The 17,309-nt window shown below is 47.3% G+C and overlaps 1 protein-coding gene across 1 annotated transcript in view; it reads right to left on the minus strand.

The window, feature by feature from the left end:
• Window positions 1-4,160: 4,160 nt before the first annotated feature.
• The window catches only part of LOC8027374 (T-box transcription factor TBX1-A-like), a 68,923-nt gene continuing 55,774 nt past the window's right edge, over window positions 4,161-17,309 (minus strand). Inside the window, exon 8 of the mRNA XM_029995389.4 lies at window positions 4,161-6,256. Within this exon, the coding sequence (XP_029851249.3) occupies window positions 5,964-6,256 (293 nt within the window). The 3' untranslated portion in view covers window positions 4,161-5,963. The remainder of the gene's footprint in view (window positions 6,257-17,309) is intronic.

Genomic DNA, 17,309 nt, shown 5'->3' on the forward strand with positions numbered 1-17,309 from the left:
TATATATCTGAATAGTAGGGTACGTTGTTGGGGCTAGTTGGTTCATCTTAGTAAAACATATAAAATAGCGCAACAGAAAGACAAGGACAAGAAGTATACAGGACAGGCGCTATCCTATACAGGACAGCGCCTGTCCTGTATACTTCTTGTCCTTGTCTTTCTGTTGCGCTATTTTATATGTTTTACTATAATTCTGAAGGCAATTTTCGCAAAGGTCTATATTTGAGTGTGCGTAATAAAAAATAACAGAAATATTCTCTTATATATATATATATTTTTTTTTTCCCATCCTTCGAAGGGTAGCAGATCGTTGGACTCCGTCATCCGATTATTTGTTAAGAAAATTTTGCCTGCTAAGCTCGATGGTTTCTACTTAAAAGCTAAATCATCACTGTCTCCTCGCGTTAGAATCGTACGCACTAAACAGGATATTAATTTTGTTCTAACAAAGCAAAAGCCGCACCTTGACCTTCACAACACGCTTAAATCCGAATGGGGAATCTCTTTGAACTCACCATTCTGACGGGACAGATCTTTAATTTTGTGTTTCACATAAGGACGAGGCATGCAGAAAGGCAGGTTTTGGCGGCTTTACACGCGAGCGGTTTTAAAATAAGTGCGCGCACAATTTTTTTGGAGGGTCAATTTGAAGTCATACATCGTGAGGCAGGGGAGTTGTGTCCGAGCCGCACTATCGACAAACAGAAGCAACCGACACCGACAGACCCCGAAACCGTCAGCGTGCACGCGAACATATCTTTGGCATCCTTGCAGTCACTTGGCGTTCGAAAAATAAGCATGAGTGATTGCAAGCCTGCCAAAGGCGGTACAATCGCGTGAATGCTTGGCGTGTTTGAGGTCTATCGCTATCGATTGTTTCTTTGTTTGTTGCTCCAGTCACCTAGTGGGACCAGGGCAGGGTTCCCAAACACGCGGCCCGCGGGCCGCATGAGGCCCGCGACTCGCTGGGACGTGGACCGCGGGCAAACGGCTACGAGTCCCGATTCTCATGTCTCGAGCGCTATAGGAATGGCATGCGCCACAGTGTTCTCATCTCTCCGACTCACTTTCGTTCGAAAAGTAGCTCTGCCCTTTTATTGTATTCATAAAGGTTATGCTTATCTGTGTTAATTTTCTCTTTCTTGCGCTTTATTATATTGCTTCCCAGCCTTTTTGAAATGTACAACAATTCGCTACTAAACTGCAAGTGCGAGCTCTTCGTTGAAGGATGCATATCGGCTGCGCAAACTTTCGATCAGGGGGAGCAACTGCCATTGATAAAGCTACGAGCTCCGGTATCACCATTAAAATAAGAGAAGTATTTGTTCCGGCCGTTGTAATGAAAATCACCGGAAAAACAGAAACTGCCAAATACTCTTTTTTTTAGGCATGTCAAGTTTTTGTAGTTTTTGAAAGAATTGAGCAACGGGAACGACTGTGTACTTGCTCTCTGGTTCTATTAAAAATGCCAAGACGTTGGCGGCGTGGCGTTATTTTAATTCTTCTTATCTCACCACGTCAGGGCCCAAAGTAGTCATATAAACAAATGAAATATAAATATGTCACTGGCAAAACTGCGAGTTCACGAAAAACATAGAGCACGAGGTCCCTTCTCTTTTATATATTTTACCGCCCCCTCCCCCTCCCTTCCCAGCTTTACGCTGGCCCTCAGCCTTTCCGGTGTTGACTATCTGGCCCCCACAATCAAATGAGTTTGAGACCATTGGACTGGGGGATAATGACGAAAGACTAACAGAGTTTAATGAGCAGGCTGGTGTTGTTCCTCGGATATCGAGCTGAGCTCATCACGCGGAATAGACGCATTGCAGAGTGGAGGTTTCCATCGGTAATTCGGCGAATTCGTTTGGTTTATTCAATGCCCATAAATTGTTATCGACGCCAACGTGCATGATCCCGAAAGCTCTTTTTTGTTCCTTTTTTTTTGGGGGGGGGGGGGGGGGGGGGGGAGGAGGAGGAGGGAATTTTATCGTAGATGACGGTGGAAGTTGAGGCTCAAGTTGATGCTGAGCGAGATCCGCCCTCCCACCGCGCGTATTATGAACAACAGCCAAGTCCGATGGGTGTACAGCGGTGTTGTACAAAATACTCAACAAAAGTATTTAAGATAAGATACTAAATACCCACTTGAAAATGTATTTAGAGTAGTATTTAACTTAATTTTTCTACGAACTATCTTGAGTAGAGTGCAAATGCTTAGAAAAAGGAATTTAATTACATTCGAAGATTCTGGGAAAGTAGGTTGCAAGCTGGTAATGTAAGAACAAAAAAAAGTCAAAGAAGTGCTGTCCTTGTGATGTCTTCACTGAATATCACATTATGCTATGATCTTTACGTCTTTCAAGATGCAACTTAGCTGCTGCAATCGAAATTTACTTTGGAATTATGCAGCATAATGAATACCGAAAGATTTTAGAACAAGGGGGACTCACGTATTGTAGGCATGGCAACTGGCGTGCTTTAGTTTGGCGGTAGGCTCGGCTCATGACACATTCCGCAATAAGTTTGTAATATGTCTTGACGCGATTCGGTGGACTTGACAAATAGTCCGGCATTGCATATCCCTAACAGCCGAACTAGAAGTTGATTAGGATACCAGACCTGATGATGAAAAGACTGTAGGTGCGCAGGTGGGCTGGTGGTAGCTAATCAAGTCGTTTAACATCTAAAAGTGTGGCGCAGAAAAGTAAAAAAAAAATGTTAGTCGAAGGAACAAACACAGAAGGGAACGTCTCAGGTGCTAGACGGCATGATTGAGACGTCCCCTTCTGTGTCAATTCCTTCCACTGAAAGATATTTTTTCCTTCTCTGCACCACAGTCACAGGTAGTAAACGACATGATTGATGATGAATACGCGAGTGAATGACAAACGTGCTGGCACAGGAGAGACATCGGCTAGAGGACAGCAGCCTCTTGTCGCTGATCAGCAACCAAGAGCAATCATTTTGTCTCCCCCGTCAAGGGCGAAGAGGAGCGCTTGTACCTTCAAACTGTCAAAAAATATATTAAGGTCAAGAGGGAAACACAAGTAACACAAGAGGGTGTCCACGAAACCGCTTTTAATCCCTAGCTCCACCTTGCGGAAAACTGGGTTGGAGGATTCTTGAAATGGATCAATGTGCGCATTTGTAAGGAGATAAAAGAAACGCTTTTGATCGAGCTTGGGAGCCAAAGTCAGGCCACAATAGGCACGCAAGGGGCTTTGCAGAAGCCCAATCTAGGCCACTGCAGCCCAATAAAACCAACAGGAATCTAGCTTCCTTGGCCGAGGGAGTGCCTGTGCTTACTTGAAAACGTGCTCGCGCATTTTCATACCAGAACCCCCTGAACCAGCCATTTCCGAAAATGACCGTACCAAGCGTTATTTGGCGTAGCAATCTTCCGTTGATGGAACCACTGCAGCTTCAGACAAAATGTGTAAAATCCCGACAACGTCCCCAGAACTTTGCGAGCTCCAAGCGTAACATACCATTTAAAACCAACTTAAAAAAAAAAAAAAAAGACAACGCACAGGGGGACACACGAAGGCGGGCGTATTTGGGGCAATTCATTTGGTCTTTTGTTGGCATTCGTAGACTGCGTTTTACTCATGCCTTGTCTACGGCCCTGTGTTTGGTCGCTTACCTCCAAGTCTACAATCGGTTCAGCTTTGCCCTGGAGTCCGACAATCCCTAGTTACGTGGATTGTTCCGGAAAACAATATTTTCGAAGGTTGAAAAATCTATTTGAGATACTGAGAACAAGATAGTGAGAAATGTAGTTACTGTAGAGTAGCAAATACTCTACACGAAATGTATTTGCAAAATGCCAAAAAACTACCAAAAGTATTTTAAATACAAGGTCTTGAGTAGCGTACGTAAAATAGGCACAAATCTGGTGTACAGTGATGTCTCGTTAACAGGCATGGACACCTTCGTTTTCCCCAAAAATCGTTCATACTAGTTTTCCGTAATAACGAGACATAAATGCATGTGTTTTTCCAGTTTGTTCCCGAAAATGGTGTCCATACAGAGGGATGTCCATATTAACGGGGTCCATATTAACGAGACATGGCTGTATCTTACTTCGGTATCTACACACTCATACTCGTATATGTCTTCCTCAGTTGGTGAGGTTTTTTGAAGATATATAAAGGCAAGTCTTTTAACTTTGAGAAAACAAGATTTTATTTACATCGATCTCATATAGATCCGTCATTTTTACAATATTGCTTGGCACGCGCACAAAGGAAGAGCGTCATTACAAAGCGAGTTTTATAAGAAAAATACAGTGACAGTAAACCGAGCGCTCAATCTCACAGGATGCATGATTCTGAGAATAATATAAGTCTTTCAAAATTGATATGTGTATATGCACTCCATTCTAACGGTTCTTGTACTGCTTTGCTGCGCAAGGAACGAATTACTCCCATAAATACTTAATCTGCCGTGGCAATTATCGGTAGTTGGACTAGAACCGTGAGCGTTTTTTTACCCTTCAAAGCGTATAGCTTAGCACGGACGAACTAAATACCCATTAGAACACTAGACCATCAAACATCAAGAAAAAAAATACTGACTTAAAACCAAGAGGACGAACCAACCGGCTCTCCATGGCTAATGATAATTTTAGATAGTCCAGGGAATCGGGAAATCAACGAACATATGCTTGTTTTGTTCTTTCAAATACACGTTGCAAAAATAACAATGACTTGATAACACTGCACATGCCGTACAAATCCAAATGATCATAAGAGCCTGCTGCAATATAACGTTTTTATTAGTTTGTATTACACTGACGTCCCCAGCGAGAGCATAGCTTTGTCAGAGAAGAAAGCTAAACAACCAACCGTAATTTTTCATTAGCGGATGGGTCGCAAGATTTGGTGTCCCGTCCAGCGTAACAACTGAAAGAGGACGACAGTTCGAGTCATTTCTATCTCGTTCTCTAACGCAGCTCCTCGGTATACACACATCACATTCACACAACGTTATACCACCCTATAGTCAACGGCATAGTCGAAGGGTTCTGTAGAAGAACTTGTAGGTGGGCTAGTTTGTGAACGTTACGAAGCATGGTGTAAGGCACAAAAAACAACGGGCACAATGAAGAAGACACACACACGGGCGCCTGTGTGTGTGTGTCTTCTTCCTTGTGTTCTTTGTTTTTCGCGCCTTACACCATGCTTCATATCGAAGGATTCCATCAATCTCTTAAGGCATCACCCGAGGCACAGGAAGATTCCACCAATTGGTGTTAATTACTACCCCTCGTTCCCTTTGAACCCCTGTCAGAGGTCAAAGTTGAGGTCGGTTGTAGCTCCGCAGAGCTCGTACATGGCACTACTCCACCCCCACCCGGTATCACCCAATACAGGAAACTAAGTACAGCAGCAATATAAGCTCCCATTTTAGTCGTCGAAGATTGCACAATGCCCGGTCATTTACTCGAATAAAACTGATAACCAATTTTTTTTTTTTTTTAGGCGGTCACATCAAAACAAGGACGAGGCAAGCTCAATTAGACTGAACATAAGTACACTGCTTTCATCACATGTTCACCGCTCGAGCAAGGGTGTAATTATATGTCCTATATAAATAAGTTACTCCTCAAAGTAACGAAACTTCCGTCATCTTGGCGCTCAAAATCATTGTTGCGAGTTGTCCGAAAATTTTAGCTGAAATCGCAGGGAACGCCTTTCCATCCTTCAGAAACATGAAATCGACTGAGCAAAACGATATCGCCTGAGCTTCCTGACGCCGTAAATAAAGCTAAGGAAGTTGTATTTCTTGAGTCCTAATTTTATCACCGATTTCGCCCGCTTTGCACTAAGTTCCGAAATGGCGGCGCCCATAAGATAATTAAGGAACGAAGGGGCGATACTCTAAGCGTAACTTACTTTGTGGCTCTATGTGTAATGACGTGCTTTGCCACTTCTCCCCCTTCCCCCTTTTTTTGATGGCATTTAGTAGTCGTAACTTGTCGTCTGCTTTGTCCTCGGCGGGTACAGCGAGTTGTAGGCCTGCGTCGTGGGCGTCGGGTAGCCCGGGTACGGCACGGCAGGTCGGTTGTAAGGAGACGCCCTGGACTCCATCTTCATCTGATAGACGTAGTTGTCGTAGGTGGGCGCGTAGGCGCACAGCTCGCTCGAGTACGGCTGGCCGACGCCGCAGCTTCCCTGGGCTCCCATGGGCAGGCCGGTAGAACCCAGCACCCTCGAGAAGATGGCGCTGTTGGACAACTGCTCGGTGTCGTCGTCTGCGCAGAAAGGCCCCACATTGATGTCTTAATAATCAAATCGTCTCCATTGATCGTCTTGGGGGACCTCCACATTTGTGTATAGGCATCCTTCATTTCCCAAGAGGCTTAGGAGGGGACTTAAGGACTTGTCTTGAGTAGTACAAACTCGCTCGTCATTCAATGGGCAAAATTCGCTACACAAACCTGAGTTTCAGGAATGCACGAAAGTATTCATTCTTTTGGAGGTTAATTTTGAAGACGTATTGAAGGTCGTCAGGCTCTTAAAGTTTTTCTTTTGAGCGCTATAGATTTTTAATGGGATCCAGAAATGTGACCGTTTTGACTGTATGAAGCGGGTTTTGATGCATTTTTAAAAATAAAATTATGTAGAAGGAAAACTTGACAAAACGCGTGGCCGTACGTACTAAATGTACTAGGGGTGCCTCTAATCTTAATTTTAATGCCATGACGAGAAAGCATAATATTTTTGTATTTGCGTGTTTGTATAAATAAACTTGCCCTGTTAATTTTATTTTCAATGTGTTAAACGAGATGGCAACGCAAGTACTGAATTCCTTAAACCGGAGATTTTCTTGTTTTTCTCTCGAGCTCGAATTCGACTGCGATGGCTTGACTTGGGGACTTGTAGCACGTGTAGCCAAAACTCTCGCTGCAAAGCCCACTTTCGTGGATTCAATCCCCCACTCCTGCTTGTTTCAATCTGACTGAGTATCGTATCGGCGTGCGGTCATCTCTATATTATTATTGCGTGACGCTCGTTAAAGACGTCAGACTAGCAGCGATATACTGCACTGGCTTTCATCTTTAACGAAGACACCAGACGCCCTCGGGGCTGACTAACTTCCCGCTGTCTAAGCGTACACACAACTGAATTACAATTAAATGGCTCTGTTGGTTGGAGCTTATTGAACGTTGCAAAAACGAATAACTGACGTGCCCATTATTGACCGACCAGAGGTTCTGCAACTTTGTCGTGAAGCTGCCACACACCTGCGATCAACTTAGACTCATCATTCGTGATGCCTCAATGTACATTATCACTGCCGCACATTAAATCGCACTGAAATATCATTATTACCCCCTATACGGGCTTCTTAGGCATTAATTGTACGGGCTGCATGCTTCTCTGTGGCGCCTGTGCTTGCGAGCAAAAATAAAAACCTACCTAACTATAAACGAATATTTTGGTTTTATGCGTTACATCAGTTAGAACGGTCGTCTTCCTTGATGACACGGGGAAAAGATCGACGCTTGCAAGTGCTACCGAAACCAGATTTTGGCGAACAGTAAGAATAAATGCCATGCATAGTAAGGTGTTTAAATTCCCATACACACAGTTGCGTTTTAGTGCATTTGATTGCGCTGCGCCGAGAAACGGAAGCGAGTCGGCTGCACATTGATACTTTGTATGAAGCGTGGAATTAAGTTTAAGGAGGAACTTGGCACGCGACATACAAAGCAGGGATGTCCCAATTTTTGCAGCCAGTCAAACACACCCAAACGCTCTCAAACGAAACTGTGTTTATGGGCCTTTAGAGGAACCTTACCACTGGCTACCGCGGCCACGGTGTATAGGGTGTTTTCACTGACGTAATTTCATCCACCATTTTGTTGTTGTGAGCTGTCTGGCGTGTGCCAAACTCGAGCATTCTAAGGATTTACGTGGCCGCTCAAGTGCGCAGAGCACAGAAGCTTATGTCTTACCACGCTAACATCTTTTAAACCGGTTGCGATGCAATCCTTTAGATTTATAAATTTGTTTGGAAAAACAAACTAACAACAAAATGGCGGATTGGCGTCATCAAGGAGAATGCAGGGATCGGTGTTCCACGCGCCGCGCGTGCTGGCCTCAGCAGTAGTAACTTTTCTAAAGCAAATGCCTTAACGAATTTACATCTTGCACGCGTGTTCGTCAACACTTTATTTTGGGTATTTACTTCGAATATTTTATACGGGGAAGGCGTGCGCGTGCGGCGCGTGGAACAGCAATCCCTGCATTTTCCTTGATGCTTGGGTAATTTAGCAATAGGTCCATTGCTCCTGCAGATGCGAGTTGCAGAGTATATGCTTTAAAGTAACAGCGCGAGCTCCCGGTCGCGCTGCCACACTTGTCGGTTGCGGGATCGCTACACGTATGCCCAAATCCAACTAGAGTGACCAATAAAAACGATCAACACCGATAAGCCTTAAGCAAATGAAGCACGCGCGCGAATGTATCTTTGGCTGGCTTGCAACCGCTCGTGCTTACTTTAAAAGCACCGAGAGACAAAGAGCCTTTCAAAGATACCTCTGCGTGCGTGCTTAATTTGTGTTTGTGTGTATACTTATACAGCCTGAAGTTAGTCTGCCTCAACTGCTGTCTTGTCTCTGAGCTTGAGCAGTATAGCCAGTGCAGTACAGCCGCTAGGCTGCCGTTTTTTGACGTGCACCACGCAGAAGTGACATCCGACCGCGCGCCGATACGATGCTCATCCAGATCGAAAAGGGCGGGGGCGGGGATTGATTGCTTCATTTGCTTGACGCTTATTGCTGTCGACTGTTTCTGTTTGTCGCCCTAGGGAACTAGGGCATAATAAACAACAACTATTTGCTTCCCTGTTCCCTGTTCCACTGGGAGGAATCTTTGCGCTTCTCCTTACTTGGTCATGTCATCTTATTTGGTAGCGGAAGTGGACGTCCGGAGGAAATATTATTTCAGGGTACGGGCGTGCAAAACATAAAAGAGCTAGGAGTCGCACGTAACGCTCAAGCTACGAACAGTGCTTCTGGTAAGCCTAATAGACAATTTCGAAAGTTTGACCTCTGTTGCACGCTGTGGAATCCCTGCACAATTACGGATACACACCTGAGTTCTTTGCGTTGGGTTGCACTTCAGCTGCAAGAGTACTCGTGCAGCGGGAGCGCAAGTCAAAGGTACAAACGTGCGCTTGCAGCGGTTCTGACTATCACCCAAAGTTTCGAATTCCCACGTTCCGCAATGTCGGTTGTTCCACCATTGTGTGTTGAATCAACCGACGTCCACCTAAGTCTAAAGTCGTCAAAACAAGAACTAACGTTGTGGACGTATGTGACATTCTATGTAACTGAAATACACCTGGCAGCAAGAAAAAGACTATTGTTTTAATTCTTGCTGACAAGATTTTTTTTTTAACCGAAATAAATTTTAACGCTGCATGTTTACAGCGTAATTTCTTGTGTTTTGCAATATTAGGCTGAGGTGGATTTCGTTCATAGAGAAATCTATTTTTTCTTTTCTATAGTTTGATCCAGTTGACGTGTTCTCAAACTTTCTCGTTCTATTCCAACTGCTGGCGTCACATTCTCACGAAGTTTCAGCTTCCTACGATCCGTAATGTATTTACATGTGCCAAAAAACACGATTTTCTCAAAAACATTAAGTATGCACTTTACGCGCTCATTTCGTCTGTATAAGTAATTCGAAGTAAACAATCAAAATAAGATAGAACTGTTTGAAAGCAAAACATATTTTTTGTTTTCAAACAATTATAAGACTGCAGACGCCAGCACGTGTTCCACTTGTAACTGGACTTCAGCAGGCTCCTAGTGAAAGGCTTCATAAGACTCTGGAGGCTGGAATTCTGTTGATTCCATTTCTTGAATGCTATGTTAGCGCCCGTGGACAAACGCTTGCTTGCGTTAGAAGCGTGGCAAGCAAGCGTGCCGCTTCAATCAAGCAAGCGTGCCGCTACTTGATTGGCTCCATTGAATTGTCGGCTGCGTTCGAACTTTATAATGGCGCGTTTACACTTGCGGATTCGCGGGCGGGTCCGCTCAGGCGGAGAGTGGATTTTGGAGCCGGGTGGCGAAAAACGACCCGTCGCTGGCGGAAAATCTGGATCATCCCGCGGGCCAATATCCCTATCTTCCGCCAGCGACGGGTTGATTTCGCCACCCGGCTTCAAGATCCACTTTCTGCCTGCGCGGATACACCTGAGCGTATCCGCCCGCGAATTCGCAAGTGTAGACGCGCCATAAGCGAAACGGAGTTGCCTCTACGGCCAGCTAGCCATCTACACTTCTGACCTGCAGAAACGTTTTACACAGAAGCACTTTGTCGCGGTTGTTCTCCCATTGAAACCTCACATGCTGCCGACGAAGGTCGACGATAGCAACGCAACGCGCGTGCTGGCGTGAGTGCGAAGTGAAGCGACGATGGCACCCGCGGTGGGCAACGCGGGTCGGGAGGCCCTACAAAGCGGAAACAGGCGACGCCAGGGTCCCGGGACAGAGACGGATGCGGGGGGCTTTTCGGAGGCCCCGGCCGGGGTCCTAGCTGCCGCTCCTCCTCGCAGGAAGCTCGGGCTGCGGAATGCGGCTAAGTGGGCTCTAAATGGCAAGTTTTTGGAAGAGCTCCCGCGCGCAGCCGTCACGGGACCCGAGAATGATTGCTTCTCCGGGGGACACCTTTTACTGCTGCCGCTTGCGCAGCTCGGCCGCAGTCTGTCTGCTGCTGCATTGTGAATGTTTCACGGTCCGCTTCACATTCTGGGCGCCCCACCTCCCTGTGTTGCTTCGATATTGAGGACATCGCATGGGACAAGGGATGTACGGGAGGCTGGCAGTCTTGTATAGACCCCTTTCGAAAGTCTGGCCCCTGTTTGAAGCTGTATATATAATCTCTGCACAATGACGAATACAAAAGACGCCGCCGAGGTTTGAGCCCTAAAAATGCTTCTAATTCCCTTTCATTGCCATCTCATGTAGTTTTAGACGTGCACGTTTGCAGTGTCGGGTTTTGCGCCACTGTGCAGTGGTTTAGAGCCCCTAACAATCGGCACGTAACTTTCGACAGGGACCTTTTGGCGACGCGTGCGGGGCCAAAACCGCGTCGTTGTGTTCGGCTTTCCACGATGGGTCCACCATTCACCGTGACGTCTTTAGCGGATTAATTCTGCTTTTGTTTATTGAAATAGAAGTAACGACAGACGGTAAACCTTGATGGGCGTCGGTTTAAGAATGCAATTACTCCAAGCTTCCAACGTGCTTTTGACACGCCATCAAACTTGTCGTTCTCCACTGATGATGAGTACCCTGGATTCAAACTTACGACGTCACGTTCAGGCAAATTATGGTCGTGATTTCACGGACAGGAGTCATTGGAGGGAGCCACGGAAACATCTCGGAGCTAATAGCAAGCATATGGCTACAGTGGCTTAAAGGGGTGTGAAAATCGAAACGGGCAGAGGTGTGGATCGAACCCAGGATCCCTGGGTTCTGCAGCGCGAGCTTTGGCTCCACGTGCTCCGAGCTCGGGCCCTAATCTGGACACTTGGTGGAAAAGTCGGCGAGAAATTCGGCGGCTATGATTGGCCGGCGCCAAGGTCAAATGTGGCATTGGCCAATCGCGGCCGCCAGATTTCTCGCCGTCGTTTTCGTCAAGCGTCCAGCTTAGGGCCCCTGGTGTGCGCTAGACCACTCGGCCACCGGTCCCCCGGGATCTCGAGGAGCGAAGGTTGTCGTTGGAAATATTTCAGAAACAGCCGATTCTCAGCAAACTTGTGTCGTAATACACTCTTAAAAAAAAAAATTACAGTTGTCACAACTTTTAGGGCGCAAGTTGCTTGTCTTTGGAGTTCATTTCAAAAGGTTAGCAAAGTTACCTCTTCTGCTTAGGAGCAACTTTTACACCCTATGGGTGCACCTACATGTGCTCCCTTGGGGAGACAACCTTATCTTTTATGGGGATCAATAGTCTTTTTGTCAAAAGTGTCATTTTACTTCCCTTAAGAGGTAATAGGGCATTCTTATGGGTTGAATATTTCACCTTTTTTGGGAGTGACAGCACATGCTTCAAAGGTGTAACTTCACATCTTCTAGGAGGTAATAGAAGTCAACCAGCTTAAGCCCTTTATGAGGCTACCTCTACGTTACTAGAATACTGATTAGGAAACTGCCATAGGAGCCTGCATACGAAAAGTGACACCGGTCAGTACTCGAGAACCAAACTGTAGGCGATCGCACCGCCGCCATGTATCCGACAGAGACCATTCAACGAACTTAAAGGGATACTACAACGAAATTTCGGCGCTCATTTTTTGGTCTATATGTGTTCAATGGAGCAGTATCATATCGAACATACCAATATCTTGTTCAAAAAGTCTCGAAAAGGAATTTTAAAACGAATTAAACGATTAGCAAAGAGCACCTGGTGGATGTCGCTAACGCCTTGTTTGTAATGCTCGTCTAGGAACCTTGACAGCTAGTGACGGAGGTTATCTCGCCTCCGGCCACGACGAAAGGAGAGGGGAAGAACGAACTCCCCTCTTCCCGAGATTGCCTTTTGTGTGTCGCAGAAGTCGCCATTGTCCCCCTACAAGATTATAGAAGATTAACCCGTCACTCAAAATTCGTACAAAAGCAGCCGCTTCGGTGGCTGAAACGACTAGGCCATCCCCTCGACGTCAGCCTCGCCGTAGCCTTGCTCGTCCTGAGACGACCTACGACCATACCTCGGCAAACCTCACTCATGAGGGCCCTCACTCACCCTCACTCACCCTCATCTTCACAGGTGAGGTGAGGGTGAGTGAGTTTCTGAACCAGGAAAATTCATGAGTGTGAGGGTGAGTGAGGGCCGTGAGGGCTGTGAGGGCAGTGAGGGCCGTGAGGGCTGTGAGGGCGGTGAGGGCCGTGAGGGCGGTGAGGGCCGTGAGGGCAGTGAGGGCCGTGAGGGCGGTGAGGGCCGTGAGGGCGGTGAGGGTCATGAGTGCGTGAGGGGCGTGAGGGCGGTGAGTGGCGTGAGGGCCATGAGTGCGTGAGTGGTGTGAGGGCGGTGAGTGCGTGAGGGGTGTGAGGGCCATGAGTGCGTGAGGGCAGTGAGTGGCATGAGAGGCGTGAGGGCCGTGAGGGCCGTGAGGGCGGTGAGTGCATGAGGTGTGTGAGGGCCATGAATGCGTGAGGGCGGTGAGTGCGTGAGGCCCCCTTCAGATCGAGCATCTTTCTCAGCAATTTTGGTGTTAATGGCGGGTTGTCCTCTAGCTTTCCCTAGATCGACACGAATTGCTGAGATCGGGTCCGGCTCGAAATAAGCAAGCAACTCGGAGCAATTCGAATACGTTTGAAGCGGCTGCATCCAATCAGGGACGCAAAATTTTCACGTGATACCTCGTGCCGGTGATGATGACACCGAATGACTTGGTTCTGGTTTGAAATCGATCGTTTTTTTTTCAAATGAACTGTTTAAGAAAGGTGCATTAGTATTCTTAACGAGCTTTAAATGAATAAAAACACGTTTATAACGCGTAATTCTGTCTAAATAGTGCAAGAAAAATAAAATTTTATGATGACGATGGCAAATTGCAGCAATTGGTTGCTGCGTGTGATCGCGGGCGGCCCGTGTTGCTGGTGTTGCGACGTAAAGTTTCTGGGCGGAATTGCCCCATCTGAAGGTAGCCTGAGTGGCGTGAGGGCCATGAGTGCGTGAGGGGCGTGAGGGGTGTGAGGGCCGCATGGGCGGTGAGGGGCGTGAGGGCGGTGAGTGGCGTGAGGGCGGTGAGTGGCGTGAGGGCGGTGAGTGGCGTGAGGGCGGTGAGGGCCGTGAGGGCGGGGAGGGCGGTGAGTAGCGTGAGGGCCGTGAGGGCCGTGAGAGCGGTGAGTGGCGTGAGGGCTATGAGTGCGTGAGGGCCGTGAGGGCGGTGAGGGCCGTGAGGGCGGTGAGTGTCGTGAGGGCCATGAGTGAGTGAGGGGCATGAGGGCCGTGAAGGCCGTGAAGGCCGTGAGGGCGGTGAGGGGCGTGAGGGCCGTGAGGGCCGTGAGGTTCAGTGAGGGTGAGTGAAGGGCTGAAGGTGAATGTGACTGTGAGGATGAGTGTGAGTGAGGGGCTGAAGGTGAGTGTAGCTGTGAGGGTGAGGGTGAGTGAGGGGCTTAGGTGAGTGTGGCTGTGAGGGTGAGGGTGAGTGAGGGCGACCTAAAATGCCGACCTCTGCCTACGACACGATTGCGTTGGATGTCACGTGGTCTCCGCTGGGCCTTCTCCGAGCGCTTGCCAGGGTGGGCCGTTTATAACGAAAAATACAGCCGCCAGGCTCAAAATACAAACGTGCGATTATCTTTTACGGATATTGTGGGTCATATTCAACCTATTTTTGAACACGACAGAAATATTTCAAATTCCGTTGAAGTATCCCTTTAAAGGCTGCACACATTCGTTCAAGGGGTCGGTGGCGCTTTCTCGCAGTAGCCAGAGTATCCATACGTTAGCGTTCCCTGCTACTATTCAATTTTGGCTTTAATCGGCCATTTCGGCGCCGAAACCTTTTGCTTCAGTGCTCCCGGCCCCTGTCTCCCAAGCGAACGAGCCGCGGTCATTCGCCGAAGTCAGGGCGCACCCAGGTCGGGACGTGCTACGTGAAGTCACAGATGAGGCAATGTTGTATAAAAACAATATTAATTGCGCCTCAAAACCCTGTAAACTAAAATTGTGTGCAAACATCACGCTCCTGTCATTTTTACTAATCCCCAAATTTTTTTTTTTATACAAAAAGAGCTTTCTTTATTTGTTTTTAATCAAAAGCATGGTTAGAAACCATGTTTTTGGCGAGAAGCACCAGCGTTCTACCACCGACAAAATCCAAAGGAGAACGAAGGAAGTGACGTGGGGGCCACATTACCTTCTAAAAACGCCTTTGAAATAGGGGGCGCTAGTATCTGTCCCGTCGAGGAGGTAATAAGCAAGGCACTTCCTTCCTTACCGGATTGAGGATGTAAAAGTTGGTAATTCCACCCTTTTGGTAACCTTTTTGGCAAGCTTTATTTTAAGAGTGATAGGGGGCGCTAGTGTCTGTCTCCCTCGAGGAGGTAACAAGCAAGGCACTTCCTTCCTTATCAGGTTGAGGGTGTAAAAGTAGGTTGTTCCAACCTTTCGGCAACCTTTCGGGAACCTTTTTTTTCAAAAGTGTAAGTGCGAAATCTAGGCTTCCTATATCTATTCTTTTTAGACTTTTGAATTCCACGTCCGATTTTTGACCGCTCGTTCTTTCGGAGCAAAATCCAGTCCTATGTATTCGTTCATAACAACGCCCCCAAGCAACTGTTTAATTGGAGCAGCGACGTCACATTTACGGGCCAGTTTATGTGTACTACGATAATGCGAGGGATGTCAGAAATTTGAGTCGCACACGGAGAGAAGAAAACAGACATTGTACGAAGGCTTATTCAGCCAGGAACTCGCAGAAAGCGAACCTAAAGAAAGAGAGGAAGTCTTGGCCCGCGTGCGACGAAACCACTTGCGTAAGCGCAGTTGACCTTTTAATCCGGAAGAAAAGGATAAATAATGTGCACAGTGGTTCGTTCCTTTTTTTCCGAAGGCTGCTCAAAATAGGCCAGATGGGCCCGCACCCACGCTGCAGAAACAAGCGACGACCCGCTCACCCCCTTCCCCATATATTTTGTTTTCCCCTCCGGGAGATAGGGTGTAAATTACGCTATCCTGACATAACGGTCTCGAAACAGGCACTAAAGTAACGACCATGCCTTCTGTCTCTTTCTCAAACTTTTTTTTTTTTTTTGTCCCCTATATTTTTTGCTCGGTTCCGGAGGTTAAGGCGAGACACAGAACCGGAACGCATTCATCACGTCCCGCAGAGCGCGACAACAACAACAGAAAAAAAAAAGAGGAAAAAAAGCAAAACGCCGCTGTGCCAATGTTAGCATTCCTCCCGAGAGAGCCACGCTAGAATAGACTGAAGGATTCGTTTAAAAACTGACACATCTCTCGGAGCTTCCCGAAGTCCGCCAGAAGAAAGCTACGGAAACTCACAAAAATATTTTTTTTTTCGCTCAGAGCAAGATGGTTAACTGCGCGGGTGCTGTAAATATATCTGGCCGCTTTGTTGCCTGCCCGAGCCTTTATTAATCATCTCCCGCGGCGGCATCTAATGGGATGGGTGTTCTCGCGCGTGCAAAGCGCCGCGACAGCCTCGATTTATCAGCTGCCGGCGAGGCAGCTCATTAGGGCACCACTAGTGGTGTGAGGAAGTGACACCGAAGTCACTCCATCGTTTCGAGACCTCCGAGAAGCCGCCGGTATTTAGGCGGTCGCGTTCCCGACGCTATTCTGTGGGACGTTAACTTGACTCCGCGCGTTTCGACGTAAGGCCTTCCAAGCAACGAAGAAGTAGACCGACCTTTACGACAAGACAAGGCCTCGTGCGAATTACGGAACACCACAGGTAGAATCATTTATAGTGCGGGAATTCGGTCAGCGCCGTTTACAGATGACAATAGGTCAATACCTTTTAGACAATAAGAGTGCTAAATTGTCACAACGCTAGGTGGCGCAAGCCACCGCCCGGTATAAAGGGTACGGCCGTTAGCATCCACCCATCCAGCCATGTCAACGTCCCCTAACGAGGCACATGCGGACCACGTATTAGATACGAGTGCAACGTCAGCGTTCGACGAGGACTCGTATTCAATCAGTGAGGGCGCCAGTCTCAATCGAATGCTGAGGTATTCGCAACTCCAGCAAAACGGACGCCACCAAGCGGGAAAACTGAGAACCAGACGGAACAGGTCGCTTTGCGCCCCTCCGTGTCTCATGTTGACTTTCGCGGACACGCGTTGTCGACGCGGTAGCGAACAACAGAATTTGACAAAGGTCCGAAAATTTCTTAAGTTTGCTTGAGTGTCCATTAGTGTAGTGAAGCCTAAGCTGATGTATCCTTCCATCACGTGTTTGAGAGCCCGTTTACTCCACAACACACGGTCGCGTGCTTTCAATTTCTTGGATGGGGAGGAATCACGGAAAAACGTTTCAAGTTCTTGTCTGTCTCAAATACAATTCAAAGTGACGACTATTTGGTAACTGATAAGTGGTTTCTTTATAAGGATGTAGAACAGTGGACTGAGGACGGCAGACGGGGTGTTTCACTGGAGGGAACACCAATGTTGCAGCCAAGTGAATGGGAAGGTACGATAGCTGCTTTTCTTGAGTTTGGTTGTGTCCTATTAGGTTCAAGTTTGAGCCACCCACACCGGTCGGTGCGTTGGCTATTCATCTTGGCTGCTTTTCGCCGAAAAAGCGTCTGGATTA

The sequence above is a fragment of the Ixodes scapularis genome, unplaced genomic scaffold, assembly GCF_016920785.2.
Source record: "Ixodes scapularis isolate PalLabHiFi unplaced genomic scaffold, ASM1692078v2 PGA_scaffold1__304_contigs__length_218370807, whole genome shotgun sequence".
Lineage (NCBI taxonomy): Eukaryota > Metazoa > Arthropoda > Arachnida > Ixodida > Ixodidae > Ixodes > Ixodes scapularis.